General features: G+C 46.8%; 1 protein-coding gene across 6 annotated transcripts in view; it reads right to left on the minus strand.

Annotated features, from left to right (window-relative positions):
• tbc1d4 (TBC1 domain family, member 4) overlaps positions 1–20248 on the minus strand; it is a 318286-nt gene that overhangs the window by 38241 nt on the left and 259797 nt on the right. For all 6 annotated transcript variants that reach the window (XR_015079695.1, XM_085998495.1, XM_085998496.1 and 3 more), the window contains 4 exons: positions 11767–11939; positions 11062–11271; positions 3262–3423; positions 1496–1654 (listed from right to left, as the gene is read on the minus strand). Coding sequence is in view for 5 of the 6 variants with exons in the window: in XM_085998495.1 (XP_085854621.1) it covers positions 1496–1654; positions 3262–3423; positions 11062–11271; positions 11767–11939 (704 nt within the window). In the remaining variant the exon portion in view is untranslated. The remainder of the gene's footprint in view (positions 1–1495; positions 1655–3261; positions 3424–11061; positions 11272–11766; positions 11940–20248) is intronic.

The following is a 20248-nucleotide window of genomic DNA, read 5'->3' on the forward strand; positions in this document are numbered from 1 at the left end:
CCCACCCACCCGCCCCTTCAACCGCCGTCTGCCCCACCTGTGACAGAGACTGTAGGTCCCGCATTGGACTCATCAGTCACCTGAGAACTCATTTTTAATGTGGAAGCAAGTCATCCTCGGTTCCGAGGGACTGCCTAAGAAGAAGATCTAGCAGTAAGAAAAGGCAGCAGCAATAAAGAGAGAACATTGCATTCGGTAGGAAGATGGGATGAGAGAAATAAGAGCCAAAAAAGTACACTTAAGCTGACACAGGAGAAATTCAGATACAACAAAAAAACTTAAAACACAGCAGTCTGAGAAAAAGAAACTGGAGAGAAAAATAACTGAAAGACAAAAAAGAGTATGGAATAATTATACTGGAGAAGAAAGATACAAGAGTCAGAGGCAAGATAAGCAACAGGGAGAGGAGGAAATCAAACCAGAGGACAAGCGTGGAGCTGCAGTTGTTTAAATGTTAAAATTACAGTAAAATAGAATGTGTAATGTCACCATCTGCTGGCCACCAAATGCTACTGCACGGAAAAAAGTCTTTGCTTTGGCCTAAGTACTCTACTTTTGAAAGGAATAGGGACATTTCATGAGCAGGGAAAATTAATCTATTATTTTTCTTCTGTGCCTCGTTACCTCTCTTTCCTACTTTGAGACGCTCCTTAAAACCTACCTCGTTGACCAAGTTGACCTGTCCTAATATCTCCTTATGTGGGTCTGTGTCAAATTTTGATTGATAACTACAACTTGTATTTATATAGCGCCTTTAACATAGTAAAACGTCCTAAGGCGCTTCACAGGAGTTTTATAAGACCAAAAAATTGACACCGAGCCACATAAAGAGTAATTAGGGCAGATGGACAAAAGCTTGGTCAAAGAGGGAGGTTTTAAGGAGCATCTTAAGGTGGAGAGAGAGGTCGAGAAGCGGAGAGGTTTAGGCAGGGAATTCCAGGCTTAGGGCCCAGGCAACAGAAGGCACGGCCACCAATGGTGGAGTGATTATAATCAGGGATGCTCAAGAGGGCAGAATTAGAGGAGCGCGGATATCTCGGGGAGTTGTGGGGCTGGAGGAGATTACAGAGATAGGGAGGGGCGAGGCCATGGAGGGGTTTGAAAACAAGGATGAGAATTTTAAAATCGAGGCGTTGCTTAACCAGGAGCCAGTGTATTACAGCAAGCACAGGGGTGATGGGTGAACGGGACTTGGTGCGGGTTAGGACACGGGCAGCTGAGATGTGGATGACCTCAAGTTTACATAGGGTGGAATGTGGGAGGCCAGCCAGGAGTGCGTTGGAATAGTCAAGTCTGGAGGTAACAAAGGCTTTTGTGAAGACACTTGGGACGTTATACTACGTTAAAGGTGCTGTATAAATGCAGGTTGTTGTTGTTCTTATCCTGAAGCGACACATGATAAACCTACAAATCCTACCCCAGCAGTACTAAATGATTAAGGGCCACTCTCCTTTGGATTTTTGTGTCAGCGAGGTAATTTAAAAAGAAGTCTTACCAAGGTCCACCAGGATGGCATGTTGCTGAGTAGTCAGCTGTTTCAAAAGTTCCTTGTATGAAATATCTCCAGGTTGCTGTTTCTCCGGTAACCGGTGTCTCAAGTGATATTGCTCAGCCAAGAATTGCCAGATCTCTCCTCTCCGACCCTTCGGGACACCTGTCACACAAAGGCACCCTCTTTAAAAGCAGATCGCAGCACGCACTGCAACTTGTACTTCCAACTCCACACCCTCAGGTTGTGCAATAACCAACAACTGGTAATAAATTAATTCACTTGTTTCCATGGAGAAAGGAATAGAAGGATGTGTTGATGGGGCGAGGGGAGGTAGGGTGGGAGTGGGCGAGGTGAGGTAGGGTGGGAGGGGGCGAGGTGAGGTAGGGTGGGAGGGGGCGAGGGGAGGTAGGGTGGGAGGGGGAGAGGGGAGGTAGGGTGGGAGGGGGCGAGGGGAGGTAGAGTGGGAGGGGGCGAGGGGAGGTAGGGTGGGAGGGGGCGAGGGGAGGTAGGGGGCGAGGTGAGGTAGGGTGGGAGGGGGCGAGGTGAGGTAGGGTGGGAGGGGACGAGGGGAGGTAGGGGGCGAGGGGAGGTAGGGTGGGAGGGGGCGAGGGGAGGTAGGGTGGGAGGGGGCGAGGGGAGGTAGGGGCGAGGGGAGGTAGGGTGGGAGGGGGCAAGGGGAGGTAGGGTGGGAGGGGGCTCGTGTGGAGCATAAACACCAGCACAGACCTGCTGGGCTGAATGGCCTGTTTCTGTGCTGTAAATTCGAGGTAATTCTTTTTGACATTTTGGATTTCATTTAACAAAGGAGGCCTTTCATAAATTAAATGGTTACACAGGGTATGGTCAGCCAGAACTTCGGGTCCCCACGGGTGAGTACGCGCTGGGTACTCACGCGTAGGCCCAACGAAAGTGCCGGTTTCGTGCATGCACTGCGCATCCGTGGGAAACCGGAACTTCCGTTCCCTTAAAGGAAGGGGTTCACAGGTCGAACGCGTGCGCCGGAGAGGCAGCGCGTGCGCCTGGAACTTATATTTTTATTGCAGCTTTCTCCGGGAGGGTAAGTCTCCAGCAGTTACACTTTTAAAAAGCAGTCGCAAGGCCTGCTTTTAACAAGGTGAGTGGTGAATTAAGTAAAATTAAAACATTTTTTCCACAGGTTTATTATTTTTAAATACTTTAAAGAAAGGTAAGTTTATTTTTAGCCCCGTTAGAAAATGTAATTAATGTTTTCAAAAATTTAAATTATTGTTTAAAATAGTTATTTTATGTAGTTTATAGTTATTTTAAAAATGTGATTTATTTTTAAATTTATTTGAAGTTTTAGTGAAGTTTTGGGGCTGAACTGTATTCGTGGATTTGACAGGTCTTCCTGTCAAATCTATGAATACAGATTCCCTGCTACCATTGGCTCTCCATGGCCCACGTGATCCCAGGGGACGCTTCGAACTAACTACGCCCCTGGGATACGCAAGCACTCCGCGCCGGCAGTTGGAGGAGGCCCAGGATCGGAATCCCACGCGGGCCCACAACACAACAGCCGGCGCGCTAGGTAAGTGCAGGTCGGAGGCTTGCACCCGCAGGAAGCCTCCGACCCGAATTTCTGGGCCAATGTGTTTATATCTTTATTTTTGTTACACATTTTATTCCACCAATTTTCTGCCTTTACAATTCTATGAACATCTTTGTAGAAACAGCGATTGCTGAGATCCGAGGGGAGGCGAGGAGGAGTCCGATACTGTGGGAAGCACAGTTAGTAATCAAGCACTGACCTTGACTAAGAGCAGTGTGAACCTTCTCCATGTCAACCTTCACCTTCGCCCTTCCCGGAGTGGTTAGCATTTTATCCCAAATGGCAGACACCTCTTTTTGGCACAGCACAAACTCTTCGTAGTCCAATTTCACTTTTCTGGCCTGAAGTTCGTCCCTGCTTGCTGTAATTTTATATTTAAAAAATCCATCAAATTAATAATTCAGGAACCGTACAGCAGCACAGTATTCAAACAGTATGATGTAAGAAAACTACTCGGCACTTGGTCTAAGCGTTAAACAAAGCTTTAATCAACTGTTTTACAACATGGAGGTCTAGTTGTGTCCTTCACTAGCTCCTGTTAAAGAAAGTCCTGCGCAATCTGGGCCCGTGCCCGAGTATTTATACTCTCCCTGGACAGCGCCACCCGCAGGCTGCTCAGTATTATTTCATAAGTCTTTCTTTCATGAATGACTGATTCATGTCATTGTACATCTCTCCTCCTCGTTCATGAGCAATGACTACAGCTGAGCAAGGCCTGAGCAGATTATGGTCACTTGATAAACAAAAGGTCGCCTGCCTCCTCCACTAAAGGCGTTGCTTCAGGCCGAGTTGCGGTATCATAGTTGCCAGCTGCCCTTGCGCTAGCTCAGCCGTGCCGCCAGTCTTCCCGTGTGAGCTGGCAGCCAACTATTGACTCGTGGGACGGGGCAGTGCAGCCAGGTGTGATCCTGCCCTCACTCAACACATGCACTTCCGGCAAAGGGCGGCTGTGAGCCCTGGATAGCGACCAGGGGTGACAACCAATGCTCCTGTTAAGTTGCACGGCCGCACAGCGATCTGGAGGTTCCGCGCAGCCGGCTCACCGCTTTTAAATAGAAAAACTGCTCAGGCGCGGAAATCTGAGTGGGCCGCGCAGCCCCTTAAAGGGGCCACGCACCCAAAAAAAGAGAGGGAACATTGGTGACATTTACTTCTATCATTTGTAGGGTGTTGCCCCGATGATTTTTCTCCCCGGTTGCTGGCAGCAGTGTCCTGGATATTAGTCTTTAATTCCGGGAGACTCCAGGGCAATCCGGGCGGGTTGGTGACCCTGCTCACTTGGCCTGGAGATGCTGAGGCCAACTGCAGCACCTTTAGCGGCCAGCGTGACCGACTATCGGTACAGACTGCTGATCACAGCTTAGGGGCCTTGCTGGTCGAATCGGTTATCCCGCGAGACAGCGCATCTGCTGCCTTCTCGGGACGTGCTGACCAATTATTTTTAACCCTCGTTTCACTAACAGAAACCATGACTGAAAGCCTGCATTCCTTCTATTTACCGGGAGCATAAGCTTTGCTAAAAGCTCTTAAGATTTTCTGTGCGGGAGCTGGAAACACTCTGTGCCTCTCTGTTTGCAATTGCAGTTGGTAACCCTCAACACTAAACGTGCAGGCTGATTCCACGATCAGGTGCTCCCAACTAGCAAGGCGTGGCTGGTCAAAAACATTAATAAATTCGCAAGGCCACCAGACCTGTTGCATTGCCACAACTTTTCAGTTTCTATTCCTATTAAAAAGGCTCCTTTACAATCATTCACTCGCAGTACTCGAGATTAGAATGGAACTGCTCTTACCTTCTACCAAAGGCACCATATTTGAAAAGAACTGAAATCTCCTCGACAGCATTAAGAATGTGACAGTATAACAGTCGTCAATTACATGTGATATCACGAAACTTGAGATTAGCTTTGCAACAAAACATGATTTAAACAGATTACAGATCGACTACTTCAGGAGAAATGATGGCTTTATTGCTCAAAAGAACAAGATCAATGCAGGGCTTATTATATCCTTGGACCATGATAGATTCAACTGTCTGTCTGTCCCGAGGGTCCCATCACTACAACTGGATGGCGCATCCCATATTATATAAATATAAATTGCAATACAGGAAACTTTGTGCTATCCGGCACCGACGGGACCGAGCTGTTGCCGTCCCATCAAAACTGCCGGACAAACCAGCGCTAATGTTGAAACATACGGCGATTTTGAGCTCCGTATCTGGCAACAAACCCTGTTAGCTTCTAAACAGTCGGCCGTACCTTGCAAGCGTCTCTGTAGCTTAGCAACAGCTTCAGCGAGACCTTGCAGAGCCTGACTGGTGAAAAAAAAGCAACGAAAAGAAAAAAAAACTAACGAAACGGCTCCTGATTTTTGCCGGTGGCTCGAGCATTCCGGACAGTTAACCGCCAGATAAACCAAAGTTTCCTGTACTGATGTCCTCCTATAGATGCCACCAATGCATTTAGTGCACACCAAGTCTTGGAAAGGCTATCAGAAAGACTGAACCGGTTGGGGCTCTTTTCTCTAGAAAGGAGAAATCCGAGGGGTGACCTCCTGGAAGTCTTTAAAATCATGAAAAAGACTTGCATTTATATGGCGCCTTTCACAACCACCGGACGTCTCAAAGCACTTTACAGCCAATGAAATCCTTTTGAAGTGTAGTCACTGTTGTAATGTGGGAAACGCAGCAGCCAATTTGCACACAGCAAGCTCCCACAAACAGCAATGTGATAATGACCAGATAATTTGTTTTTGTTATGTTGATTGAGGGATAAATATTGGCCAGGGCACCGGGGATAACTCCCCTGCTCTTCTTCAAAATAGTGGCCGTGGGATCTTTTACGTCCACCTGAGAGAGCAGACGGGGCCTCGGTTTAACGTCTCATCCGAAAGACGGCACCTCCGACAATGCAGCACTCCCTCAGCACTGCACTGGAGGGTCAGCCTAGTTTTTTTTATGTGTTTTGGAGTGGAACTTGAACCCACAACCTTCTGACTCAGAGGCGAGTGTGCTACCCACTGAGCCACAGTAAAGTAAAGGGGTTTGACAGGGTAGACTTAGAGAAGATGCTTCCATTTGTGGGGGGGAATCCAAAACTAGGGTCATAAATATAAGATAGTCGCTAATAAATCCAATAAGGAATTCAGGAGGAACTTCTTCCCCCAGAGAGTGGTTCGAACGTGGAACTCGCTACCACATGGGGTAGTTGAAGTGAATAGCAGAGATGCATTTAAGGGGGGGCTAGATAAACACATGAGGGAGAAAGGACTAGGAGGATATGCTGATAGGATGTGATGAAGTAAAGTGGGAGGAGGCTCGTGTGGAGCATAAACACCGCCATAGACTAGTTGGGCCGAATGGCCTGTTCCTGGGCTGTAAAATCCATGTAAAATCATAGATTCCCAAGAATGCTAATGCTATCTACAAGCAGAAGGTCATTACTGCATCAACCTTGACTTCAGTTTGACTCCACAAGTCTGATATTGGATTCATAAGAATTGGATCTGGTGGGCTGAATGGATTCTTGGCTTCAGAATGCTAGATTAATTAGTGCTTTCGATTAAGCGTTGTATGGCCCATTTTGCATGGGCGATGAAACCTATGCTTTGCAAAAGGAAAAATCTCCACCTTAGTGTCTAGCAAGCAAGAGTATCAATTATTTTCTCGAGCCTTCAGTGTAATAAAAAGAAATGTAACGAACCCATTCATGCCTCTTCATTCTAAGACTGAGATACATGCACTTGAAAAGCAATAGCGCATCCAAGAGCAGTGTACTTGCTGAAGGTGTGCAGTCATGCGTTGCTCCACCCTCCCACAGAACATTACTGTCGGGATCAAACCCCACTGAAGCATCAAACAGCTGCACGGGAGCACTCCCTTTATCACAGAGCAGAGGCGCAGCTGCATTCTGTGAGACACGACAGATCTGCCCCCACCCCAATCCCACCCCCACCCCGAGGTTCGATTTGAAATCATATTCTTAATCGCGGCGCCCCCGCTATATCCTGCTGTTGAGGCGGTGAATGAAGCGTGTCCTGTTTGTTGGGTTCTATGCAATGTTGCCACAGCACCATCGTGATTCCTCTAATGGGATCGCAGCAGATAGCTCCAGGTGAGGAGCCAGCACTGGCACAGGCATGTTGAACTGCACCCTTCTCTACTGTCATTTCTATGAGTCAATTAGAAGGAGCTGCAGACCATTGGCTTGTCACTGCTGACAACAGCAGCGATGGCGTTACAATTCTTGCTCCAACCATCAGCCTGATAAATACACATTCGCGTTTTTGGGCGGCCAACTGATCGGCAGCATGTAGATGAGGCCCAGGGCTCAAAATACCGAGCCTGGCCTGAAACTTAGGCCGGCAAGTGCGATTTGCACTCATCCCACCCCTAGTTCCCGGCCTAGATTCCTGCCGAAGTTAGGGTAGGAATATTTTTGCAGCCAGTGATTTTTTTTACCTGTCATAAGAAAGCACTTTCCTACTTATCACAGTCAGCAAACAGGCGGAATGTGCTCAGAGCTTGGGAAACAAATAATAAAAAAATACCAGCAGGATAGCTGACTCAAGCACCAGAACACTCGTCATTTCAGCAACTGGGCACAGAGATAGGGGCAGGCACATGTAGAGGGGCGTTTTGGTTTATGGCTAATTTTAGTGCATTATTTGAGAACATTTTAAAACAATGTGTATTACGTTGTCAATTTAACTTCTAAAAGCATTTAGTCAGGGCTGCTGAAAGAAATTGGAGCAGAATATTTTGAAGAATTTGATTGGTTGGTTTGCAAATGGTAGCTCTGATTGCTGGGGTTTGGTGCTGGTCTCTTGTTCCTGATTGGTGCTACCTGCTGTGTGAGTGGATCCCTTCACAGTCAGTACAACTGGAGTTTGACTGATTTAAATAATCAGTGTCTGTGAAGTTGCCAATCATGAGGGGAAGCTGCGATTCTTTTACAGCGTGATGCCTGTGAGGTCCCACACTCTTGAGTTGCGATGCCTTCAAATAAAATGTAATACTGCAACACAAACATGCACAAGATGCAAAACTTAATTACTCAGATACAGTGGCCCAAATCATGCAGTCAGCAGCGAAGGGACAGCGCTCGCCGCTGACCTGGAAGAAAGCTGCCCACAAACTTTTAGCGGGCTCTGTGGCATCAATTTCACCTTTTCTGACATTAATTTCATTCTGGCGCCACCTATAGGGGATCTCTGGTGTCCGGCAACAGTAATGCCATCAAGCAGGCTAAGCAGCCAATCACATCGGAGAATTCTCACAGACAGCAAACCAGGAAGTAACAAGCAGCTTTTATCATTCACTTTTTAAAAATAATTTTACAGAAAACAAAATAAAGATTGTGACCTACACATGGGATTAAGGTAGAAACTGAACTATCATAAACAAACTTTAAAAAAAAACAATTAAAAATTAATTTTTATTATTTTAAAAATCTACAGAATTTTTATCATAATGGAGAAAATGACAATCTGCAAATATAAAATTAGTTTTTCAGGGTCAGAGAGATTGTTTAGCACTAATTATGACTTAGTATGCTGTTAAAAACTCAGTTACACTTCAGTCAACATGGCTTAACTTTTTCACTGGTTTTTATAGCGAGAATAGAGCGTAAATTCAATGATTTTAATTGATTTCCATCTGTGAGGACTGCAACAGCGCACCCTGTGGAGGAGCAGGGTATCACTGACAGCAACTTCAGGATTTCCACGTTTAAATGAGTATGTGCAGACTCCAGAAGTTGCTGTCAGTTTTACACAGTGATGACGGAGAACGCTGACAGTTTCGCCGTCGTTACAACCGCAAATTCCGGGCCCATATGAAGTACTACTCTTGCTACCCTGCCAGGGCCATTGTGTGGTGCGTGCACTGCAGGTTTAGTGAACTGGAGCCGGACATCCTGCCTACCGGCAGCCTGACCTTGTTTCCAAGGCAACACGTGGTTTGGTGATAGGCTCAAAAGGCTTCAGTCATTGCAACTGACCCTGAGCCAGGGTGAAGGGAGGCGAGATTCCCTGACTATTCATTTAATTATTAATTTAACACCATTTTTTACAATATAAATCGTACCCTCATGAGAACAACCATCAGGGAAATTTCAATGAGGCTTCACTCCCAGCTTCGAGTCTCACATCGACGGCAGCATGCGGTCAGTGTGTCTGATTGACAGCAATTTTGACTTTTTGGTGATTGGAATAAATCCTCCAAGAATGGAGCAGAGCCTTGCAAACTTGACTCTTGTATATTTTTATATAAAAAAATAAAGCAAGCAGCTCTCAAATACAAGAGCTTGTGAAGGGGTTTATCAGAATAGGTTGCCGCTGAAATCTATATTCAACGTGAAAAGTAAGTGACGTCGGGATTTCTCACTGAATTAAACACTCTTTTAGTTGATCGTTTCAGACTCAGTAGAATTTTTTTTTAAATTTATTCATTCCTGGGATGTGGGGGTCTCTGTCAAGGCCAGCATTTATTGCCCATCCCTAATTGTCCTCGAGAAGGTGGTGGTGAGCCGCCTTCTTGAACCGCTGCAGTCCGTGTGGTGAAGATGCTCCCACAGTGCTGTTAGGGAGGGAGTTCCAGGATTTTGACCCAGTAACGATGAAGGATCGGCGATATACTTCTAAGTCAGGATGGTGTGTGACTTGGAAGGGAACTTGGAGGTGGTGGTGTTCCCATGCGCCTGCTGCCCTTGTCCTTCTAGGTGGTAGAGGTCGTGGGTTTGGGAGGTGCTGCCGAAGAAGCCTTGGCGAGTTGCTGCAGTGCATCTTGTAGATGGTACACACTGCAGCCACGGTCCGCCAGCGGTGGAGGGAGTGAATGTTTAAGGTGGTGGATGGGGTGCCGATCAAGTGGGCTGCTTTGTCCTGGATGGTGTCGAGCTTCTTGAGTGTTGTTGGAGCTTCACTCATCCAGGCAAGTGGAGAGTATTCAATCACACTCCTGACTTGTGGCTTGTAGGTGATGGGGAGTCAGGAAGCCACAGAATACCCCAAGAACTGCTTGTCCTCAATGCATCAGGTTAATTCCAATATGTTATTGGTATAAATCTTGAATTCAATCTCACCCAACCCTTTGATATTCATAGTTAAGCATTGTATCGTCAGAGACAACCGTTAACATTTTCGCAAGAGCAGCGGAATTTTCGGGAGGGGGAAGGGAAGTCCGTTCCTGTACGAATATGAGAGGGAAAGAGAGAAGGAGCAGTTTCTATTATTTTGAGGCCAGGGATGACAATTTTTGATGACCCCTTACCTAAAATATACATGTATTTTTTTTCATTTTGTCAATTTTATAGATCTCACCTGCACTCCAAACATTCCTTGAGTGAAAAGAGACAGACTGGCCTGGAAATTGGTTCTCACCCGAAACTCGGCCCGAATTAAACCCAGCGATGGCAACAACTGCCATGTCAAAGCTGATGCAAGAGGTTCACGTAATATTGATCCTCAGGAGCCATCAGGGCGGGACCAGCCAAAGGGAGGGAGGGATGGAGGGTCGGGCAGTGTCTGACAACAGGCCACAGTTTCAACATGGAGCCAGGAGGAGGATTCCTGTTCCTCCTGGCTCCTCATTCTGGTAATCCATTAAAAAAATATATATAAACTTACCTACTGGTGGCAGTCCTCAGCGGCCCCTTTAAGGACCGTTGGTTTGGCTGTGATAGGCCCGAGAAAACTGGCCACATTGGTCGATCGCGATTGAATTTTTGGGAAGGGGCCTGAAACGAGCGTTAGGCAATGGATTTGCATCGGAAATGGGCCTAATATGTGCCTGGGAGCGCCCTAACCAATCCTGGTGCGGAATGAGCAAGTGTACACCACATGCCATTTTGGACCCATTCGCGCCTGTTTCTTCCCCAGAGGTGTTTGGAGGAACGACTCTCCCTCTGATACAATTTGGAAACTCAAATGCATTATATCCACGGCAGGTATTTTAATGATCATTGACAATACATTTCATATTTCTGAGAGAACTAACCTTCCAGCCTTTGATTTTCCTTCTCCATCCGAAGCAATAGGATCTGCTGATAGATGGCTTTCCTCCACATGATCCGCAGCTCCTCCGAGGATTGTTTCTTCTTCTCCCCAACTTGGAAGTCATCCCCTATCAGCAGAGAGGCCAAGGGGTCCTCCTCCACAGCTGGCGCGAGTGGAGAAAGAGGTGGCAACTCAATGCCGCCAAAACGATCTACAGAAATAGAAAATCCAATCTTGTTATGCCAACCATCTGGCCTGAGAAAAACACAACACAGCCATGCGTCTCCGGGATCATGTTTATACAAGATCGCAAGAAATCACAGAATGCAAAGAGGCCATTCATCATGCCCGTCGCGTCTCTGCCCCAGTTACTTCAATTGTGGGCGAGTTACACAAAATTCTTCCCTGATCCTCAAAAAAGTAATCAAGCAAAACCATTGTGTTTCGTTAACCTTCAATCTCATTCCTTGTAAAGAGAACAACGGTCAATGGTGACTCTTCAATGTCAATCGCTTAATTCATACTCCAGCCACTATTACAAGATCATGGGATAAGTTTTCATCTTCAACGCCTGCGGTAATCTAGCGGAGCAGATTGCCCACCCATGGTAGAACGCCCCTTGAATTTGTACCCCGTCAGGTTACGCCTGTTTGGCTATGTAGACCATTTCAGATTGGCGTCTGCCCACGATTCTGGCACACCGTACCTTCCAATGTTCCTTTCTGCTGCATGGCTGCAGAGGACTTGTTCATGGGCGAGGCGACACGTAGGAAGATCCGCTGGCGCCACGAAATCCGGCGAGGAGTGAGGACAATCCCTCCCCCGCTCAATGACTCGGTGCTGCAGCCAGAAAAGGCCCTTCTCCTGCTTTCACCATCACTGAAGCAGAAAAGGGACAAGCATTTAGAGACAAATGTCAAAACTCAAAAGGGTTGAATTCTTAGCCTCTCGAGCGTTGGTCGCTACTGGGTAAGGAAGTAAACAATTCACTGGCATTAGATGGTTTAGTAAAAAGTGACCATGTCATGCGGCATTAAGGAGCGGACAAGAACAACGCACACATATTCGACGGTCCTGTGAAGAAGGAAGTTCAGCCTATTTGTGTGAACGCATAGATTAGTGCAGTAAAGAATGAACAAAAGAACAAGACTGATCATTTTACAAGGCAACTACCAAGGCCGGTTTTGTTAGGGCAACGTGTAGCACGGGTTAAAGGACAGGTGATAACACAGCTGAAAGGCTGACTTCATGAAACCATACTTACAGACTCGGTGCAATCGTCTCCCCGTTTTCAAGCAGCTGACAACACTGCCTTTGCAAACTGATTCCCCCTCAGAAATCATCCCAAGTGTGCAAGAATTACATACATGATTCTATGCCTAGTTTTTTCAGGAGCAGAGGGCACATAGAAGATAAACTGTGAAGCGACGGTTCACTGAAAAACTAACGAGGAAGCTTTCTGCTATTCCTTATTATAGAACAGTTGTAAATATGCAAGCCTATAACTTCACTACAGTGAACAGCAAAAATCTTCCTCCAGCATCACCAAGAAGTGTGACAATGGGATTGCACAGTCCCACAACACGGGGCATTTACTTTTTCAGTGATTCGCTATTTGCAAAATATTTACCTCTGTTAAACCATGTGCACTTTCCTTTTCTAATACACTGAATCTTTGTGATTTATTTGAAAAAAAATTCTCATTTGAGGAGGCTTTTCCCCCCAGAAATTAACACTGGTTTACATGTTGATGTCTTTGCACCTTTTGCTTGCAATAATTACAGGAGCAGACTTGGATAAATCAATCTGTAGTCATACTTGCTCATATTAGCACAGTAGTGTTACATGCTTCAGAGTCGTGTGTTTTGCTGGCGATGCTGACATTAACCTGTTTAACACCACTCTTAAAATAGTGGACAGGAAAACTATAGATACGTTAAACCTTTATCCACTTTTGCCACCAATAACTTCGAGCCTTATGTCAGCTGTGTCTCAGTGGCCAGCACCCTCGCCTCTGAAGGTTGTGGGTTTATAGTCCCACTCCAGACACTTGAGCACAAAAATCCAAGCTGACACTCCAGCGCAGTACTGTCGGCCTTGGTGAGACCACACCTGGAGTAGTGTGTGCAGTTTTGGTCTCCTTACCTAAGAAAGGATATACTTGCCATAGAGGGAGTGCAGCGAAGGTTCACCAGACTGATTCCTGGGATGGCAGGACTGTCGTATGAGGAGAGATTGGGTCGACTATTACTGTATTCACTAAAGTTTAGAAGAATGAGAGGGGATCTCATTGAAATGTATAAAATTCTGACAGGGCTAGACAGACTGGATGCAGGGAGGATGTTTCCCCTGGCTGGGGGGTCTAGAATGAGGGGTCACAGTCTCAGGATACGGGGTAGGACATTTAGGACTGAGATGAGGAGAAATGTCTTCACTCAGAGGGTGGTGAACCTGTGGAATTCTCTACCACAGAAGGCTGTGGAGGCCAAGTCACTGAATATATTTAAGAAGGAGATAGATAGACTTCTGGACACAAAAGGCATCAAGGGGTATGGGGAGAGAGCGGGAATATGGTATTGAGATAGAGGATCAGCCATGATCATACTGAATGACGGAACAGGCTCGAAGGGCCGAATGGCCTACTCCTGCTCCTATTTTTCTATGTCGGAGGTGTCGTCATCTTTTGGATGAGACGTTGATCTGAGGCTCATCTGCTCTCTCTTAAGTGCATTATTTCGAAGAAGAGCAGGAGAGTTATCCCCGGTGCCCTGGCCAATATTTATCCCTCAATCAACATCACTAAAAACAGATTATCTGGTCATCACATTGCTGTTTGTGGGACCTTGTTGTGTGCATAAGCTGCCGCATTCCCTACATTACAACAGTGACTACACTTCAAAAAGTACTTCATTTTAAAAGTACTTAACGTAAAGCACTTTGGGATGTCCTGAGGTCATGAAAGTCTTTCTTTTTCAAGGGGGTGGATGTTGATAGCTGGGCAGCACTGCAAAGAAACCAAACTACCTTGTCTGGGTGCATTGTTGGGTTAGTTCCCTATTCTTGAGGCACTGCCCATTCTGGAGCTCCTCACACATTCTCTTCTTTTCTGACTCTAGTCCCAAGTTCCCCTCTTAATTACCATAAGAGCCCAGAGTTAAGTAGTTAAAGTAAGGAGCTGACTTGAAATACAGTACGGTCAAATTACATCGTGCATTTCAATTTTGTGCTGTACCAAGGGCCAAACAAGATCTGAATGATTGACTGCCATCGTTCCTCTCGTATTAATCTGTCCCTCCACCTAATTGATATGGAGACAGTTTGTATACAGATATATAGGGTAGATGTTTGGAATCGTGCAGTGCAGCAGCAGGAACAATGTGCAGCGAACTTTGCATCCCTACATACTGCAAGGCCACTCCTGTTCCAATTTTCCTATTTTTAGGCTTCATTATGGGGTCACGGTGAACTCCCAGTGCTCAATACAGATATCCAGCACTGCAGCAGCTAGTTCAAAGACTGCGGCCCCCTTTTCAAAGGAAGGGGAGGTTTTCGGCTGTTACAAAATGTAATCATTGCAGGTAACTCTTTACTTGATATGACGGAACAGTACCAAGGCAGAGTTGCTGTTGCAGCAAGTGGCGAAAAAGGGGTGCTCTTTTAGCGCTCCAGAACACCACCCTTTCCGCTCCCCACAAGAGAGCGAATTAGACGCCCGGCTAGGGTGGGGTGATGCTAAATCCTACATTGATGGACTTGCCAGCATAAGAGAAAAAAGTTTGCATACTTCAAAAACCATTCAACTGAGACAAGGCTACTTGCCAGTACAGGTTGAGCGTCCCAAATCTGGAATGTTCCGGAATCCGGGACGATTGGTGGCAGGGGTCCGGAATCCGTAAAATGCTCCAGAATCCGCACACCCTGAGGGAGGGTTACCAAAAACGCAACCTGGGCCCAGGCATTTCCGGACTCGGCACGTGTTTCTGATGTCCAAAGTCCGGAAATATTGCAACCTGGGCTCGGGTGTTTCCAGACTTCGGACATTAGAAACACGTTCCGAAGTCCAGAAAAACCCGAAAACTGGCTCGGCCTCGGTCCCGAGGTTGCCGGATTTGGGACGCTCAACCTGTACTTTAGAGGAAGTAGTTCTTAGGCAGTCCCTCGGAACTGAAGATGACTTGCTTCCACATTAAAAATGAGTTCTCAGGTGACTGATGAGTCCAATGCGTGATCTACAGTCTCTGTCACAGGTGGGACAGACGGTAGTTGAAGGGGCGGGTGGGTGGGGTGCTTGGGTTGACGTGCGCTCCTTCTGCTGCCTGTGCTTGGCTTCCGCTTGCTCCCGGCGAAGAGGCTTCTCCTCCACTTTGTGCGGTCTTGGGCCAGGGATTCCCAGGTGTCGGTGGGGATGTTACACTTTTTCAAGGAGGCTTTGAGGGTGTCCATGAAGCGTTTCCTCTGCCCACCTGGGGCTCTCTTGCCGTGTCGGAGTTCCGAGTAGAGCGCTTGTTTTGGGAGTCTCGTATCAGGCATGCGGACAATGTGAGCCGTCCATCGGATCTGATTGAGCGTGGTCAAAGCTTCGATGCTGGGGATGTTGGCCTGAGCAAGAACACTGACGTTGGTGCGCCTATCCTGCCAATGGATTTGCAGGATCTTGCGGAGACAGCGTTGGTGGTACCTCTCCAGTGCTTTGAGGTGCCTGCTGTACATGGTCCATGTCTCTGAGGCATACAGCAGGGCGGGTATCACTGCTGCTCTGTAGACCATGAACTTAGTGCCAGGTTTGAGGTCCTGGTCTTCAAACACTCTTTTCCTCAGGCGACAGAAGGCTGCACTGGCACACTGAAGGTGGTGTTGGACTTCGTCGTCAACATCGGCCCTTGTTGACAGTAGGCTCCAGAGGTATGGAAAGTGGTCCACGTTGTCCAAGGCCTTGTCGTGGATTTTGATAATCAGGGGGGCAGTGCTGTGTGGTGGGGGCAGGTTGGTAGAGGACCTTTGTCTTACGGATGTTTAGTGTAAGGCCCATGCTCTCATATGCTTCGGTGAAGGTGTTGACGATGGTTTGGAGTTCGACCTCCGAGTGAGTGCAGACGCAAGCATCGTCTGCATACTGTAATTCGATGATAGAGGATGGGACGACCTTGGATCTGGACTGGAGGCGACGGAGGTTGAACAATTTCCCATTTACAGGAAGTAGATGGGCAAAGCAATTGGCCATAAAGTATCTCCTCACCTGTTACACATTGACTGCTGCCCCGTGCAAAGTAGAAGCCCACCACTACCTTCTCAAGGACAACTAGAGATGGGTAATAAATGCCTGCCTTGCCAGCAACACCCACATCCCAGAGAATGAATAAACAAAACTCAGACTGCCTTACAGCCCATGCAATGATTATCAGGCTTGCCTATACAGCAGCAGGCAGAGATTTCGGCCTCGATTTTCATTGAGCTGTGGAGTCGGGATTGGAGGCGTGCGGGGGGTTAAATTCCCGAAATCGGGGGTCCCGACCCCATCCCGCCCCCAACCCGTCTCCATGCCAATTTCAAAGGAGGCGGGTACCCGCCCCGCACTGGGACCCGCCTCCCTGAGGCGGGAAGGGATTAGTGCCAATTAACTGCCTGTTAACAGGTAGTTAACAGGCAGTTTTTAGCCTAATCCCTATTTTTAAGCTTGAACTGTGGGATTCCCGACGGCTCCAAACCACGCCAAGTTAGAGGAGTCGGGCCGTCGGGTTGAAGAGCTTGGAGGGGTCGAGATGTCGGTGTTCAGGTGAGTGATGTGTGCATGAGTGCAAAGGTAAGTGTGTTTGGTGTGTCTAAAGTGATTAAATAAATTTTACATACATTTTCTTACCTTTTCAGCCTTTCTTCCTTTAGGTTCGGGGAGTCCCTCATCTCACCGGCACAGAAAGCAGAATGGCTGCGATCTGTCAAAAGTGACAGCCTGCAGCTTTCTGTGCAGGAGAGATTTCTAACTGAGTCTGTGGAGAAGGACTCAGGTTAGAAGTAAGACTGTCAGTGTTTGACAGCTTCAAACAGATGTGAAACACTGATATTTCATCTGTGAAAACGTCTTGACAGATGAAATTTCAGTCTGTGACGTCACCCGTTGCCGGGTGGCCCTTAATTGACCTGCTGAGCCCGCTGGGCGGGCTCAACAAGGTCAATCAAGTTAAAATCGCGTGGATTGGCCGCATCTCGATGGAGGCGGGACTACAACCCCGAAAGTTGTAGTCCCGCCTCCTTCCCGACTTCTGAATGAAAATCACCCCCCTCAGCTCCAACTTATAACTGAAACTCTTTTGAATGTTTACATCTTAAAAGAGCTTCACCCAAGAATTTATTTATTGCAATAAAGCCATGCGTACCAAATGTTCATTACTCACACCCTCATAATAAAACCATTCATGCTGCATGCTCGTCTACTCACATCCACAATGAGCTGCAGGATAGGTACTTTCATGTCACTTTATGTGCACTACCAAAAGCTCACTACTTCCTTGCTTGTATGACAAGGCTACTCACAACAGAAAGGCGCAGGCACACATTGAAGCAAGGCTCCATAACTATAAACTCTGGTATCTGCCTTGTATAAGGAGGGCGACCATCAGCTGCCGAGGCCCTAAGCTCTGGAACTCCCTCTCTAAACCTCTCCCCACCTCTCTCTCCTCCTTTAAGACACTCCTTAAAACCTACCCCTTTGACCAAGGTTTTGGTAATCTGTCCTAATGTCTCCTTTTGATTGGTAACGCTCTCGTGAGCGCTGTGGGACGTTTTACTATGTTAAAGAAGCTGTATAAATGCAAGTTGTTGTTATCTGTGAGAAGAGGCCATCGTGGAAGTCTTTGCCAAACCACAATCATGTTAACCATCCACAGCAGCACAGACATGTCTTGGAACTGTAATTGAAATACCTGAACCACCAACTACACTGCCTGAAAACATAGAAACAGAAACAGAGACAGAGAAGATAGGAGCAGGAGTAGGCCATTTGGCCCCTCGAGCCCGCTCCGCCATTCAATGCGATCATGGCTGATCATCCAAATTCAGTACCCGGTCCCTGCTTTCTCCCCATACCCCTTGATCCCTTTAGCCTTGAGAAATATATCCAACTCCTTCTTGAATATATTTAATGAATTGGCCTCTACTGCCTTCTGTGGTAGAGAATTCCACAGGTTCACCACTCTCTGGGTGAAGAAATTCCTCCTCAGTTCTGTCCTAAATGGCTTACCCCTTATCCATAGACTGTGACCCCTGGTGCTGGACTCCCTGACCATCGGGAACATCCTTCCTGCATCTAGTCTGCCCAGTCCTGTCTGAATTTTATACGTTTCAATGAGATCCCCTCTCATTCTTCTAAACTCCAGCGAGTACAAGCCCAATCGACCCAATCTCTCCTCATACGTCATTACTGCCATCCCAGGTATCAGCCTGGTGAATCTTCGCTGAACTCCTTCCATGGCAAGAACATCCTTCCTCAGATAAGGTGACCAAAACTGCACACAATACTCAAGATGTGGTCTCACCAAGGCACTGTACAACTGCAGCAAGACATCCTTGTTCCTGTACTCAAACCCTCTCGCTACGAAGGCCAACATACCATTTGCCTTCTTAACCGCCTGCTGCACCTGCATGCTTACCTTCAGCGACTGGTGCACAAGGACACCCATGTCTCGTTGCACTTCCCCTTCTCCCAATCTATTGCCATTCAGGTAATAATCTGCCTTCCTGTTTTTGCTACCAAAGTGGATAACCTCACATTTATCCACGTTATATTGCATCTGCCATGCTTCTGCTCAATCACCCAACCTGTCCAAATCATCCTGGAGTTTCTCGGCATCCTCCTCACAGCACACACGCCCACCCAGCTTTGTGTCATCTGCAAATTTGGAGATATTACATCTAGTTCCCTCGTCTAGATCATTAATATATATTGTGAATAGCTGGGGTCCAAGGACCGATCCCTGTGGTACCCCACTAGTCACTGCCTGCCACTCGGAAAAAGACCTGTTTATTCCAACTCTTTGCTTTCTGTCTGCCAACCAGTTCTCTATCCAAGTCAGTACCTTGCCCCCAATCCCATGTGCCTTAACTTTACACGCTAATCTCTTATGCGGGACCTTATCGAAAGCCTTCTGAAAGTCCAAATACACCACATCCACTGGTTCTCCCTTATCTATTTTACCAGTTACATCCTCAAAAAATTCCAGTAGATTAGTCAAGCACGATTTACCCTTTGTAAATCCATGTTGATTTTGTCCGATCCTGTCTCTGTTTTCCAAGTGCTCTGTTATTACATCTTTTATGATGCACTCTAACATTTTCCCCACTACCGATGTCAGGCTTACCGGTCTGTAATTCCCCGTTTTCTCTCTACCAAACACTCCAGGAATTCCTCCTCCACAATATTGTTACTAATTTGGTTAGCCCAATTTATATGTAGATTAAAGTCACCCATGATGACTGCTGTGCCCTTATTGCACGCTTCTCTAATTTCCCTTTTAATGCCATCCCCAACCTCCGCATTACTGTTTGGAGGTCTATATACCACTGCCACTAATGTTTTCTGCCCCTTGGTATTTCTCAGTTCTACCCATACAGATTCCACAGCATCAGAGCTAATATCCTTCCTTACAATTGTGTTAATCCCTTCTTTAACCAGCAATGCTACCCCACCTCCCTTTCCTTTTTGCCTATCTTTCCTGAATATTGAACACCCCTGGATGTTGAGTTCCCAGCCTTGGCCACCCTGGAGCCATGTTTCCGTAAACCCAATCAAATCATAATCGTTTAACTCTATTTGCGCCTACCGATGTGCCAGGGAGCCTGTGCTCTGGTCCAATTCCAAGTAAGTGCCTCGCCCTGAAAGAGTACTTTCTATGGTTGAGGTTAAGGAGGGAGGCAGACCTCAATGGTATTCCTGCTAATAAGCTCTCCTCCAATGCTAAGGCAGAATTTTCAAGTGTTTCTTAGAACTGAAGCACAGTCTCCTTTGCAAAGGCGACACCTCAATCACTAGGCCAGAGTAAAAGAAAGAAAAAAGACTTGTTTTTATAAAACGCCATTCACAACCTCAGGATGTCCCAATGAGCTTCACAGCCAATGAAATACTTTTGAAATGCAGTCACTGTCGTAATGTAGGAAACACGACAGTGCATTTGCGCACAGCAAGATCCCACAAACAG

The sequence above is a fragment of the Somniosus microcephalus genome, chromosome 10, assembly GCF_052327205.1.
Source record: "Somniosus microcephalus isolate GS21.2 chromosome 10, FLI_Smic_1.0, whole genome shotgun sequence".
NCBI lineage: Eukaryota > Metazoa > Chordata > Chondrichthyes > Squaliformes > Somniosidae > Somniosus > Somniosus microcephalus.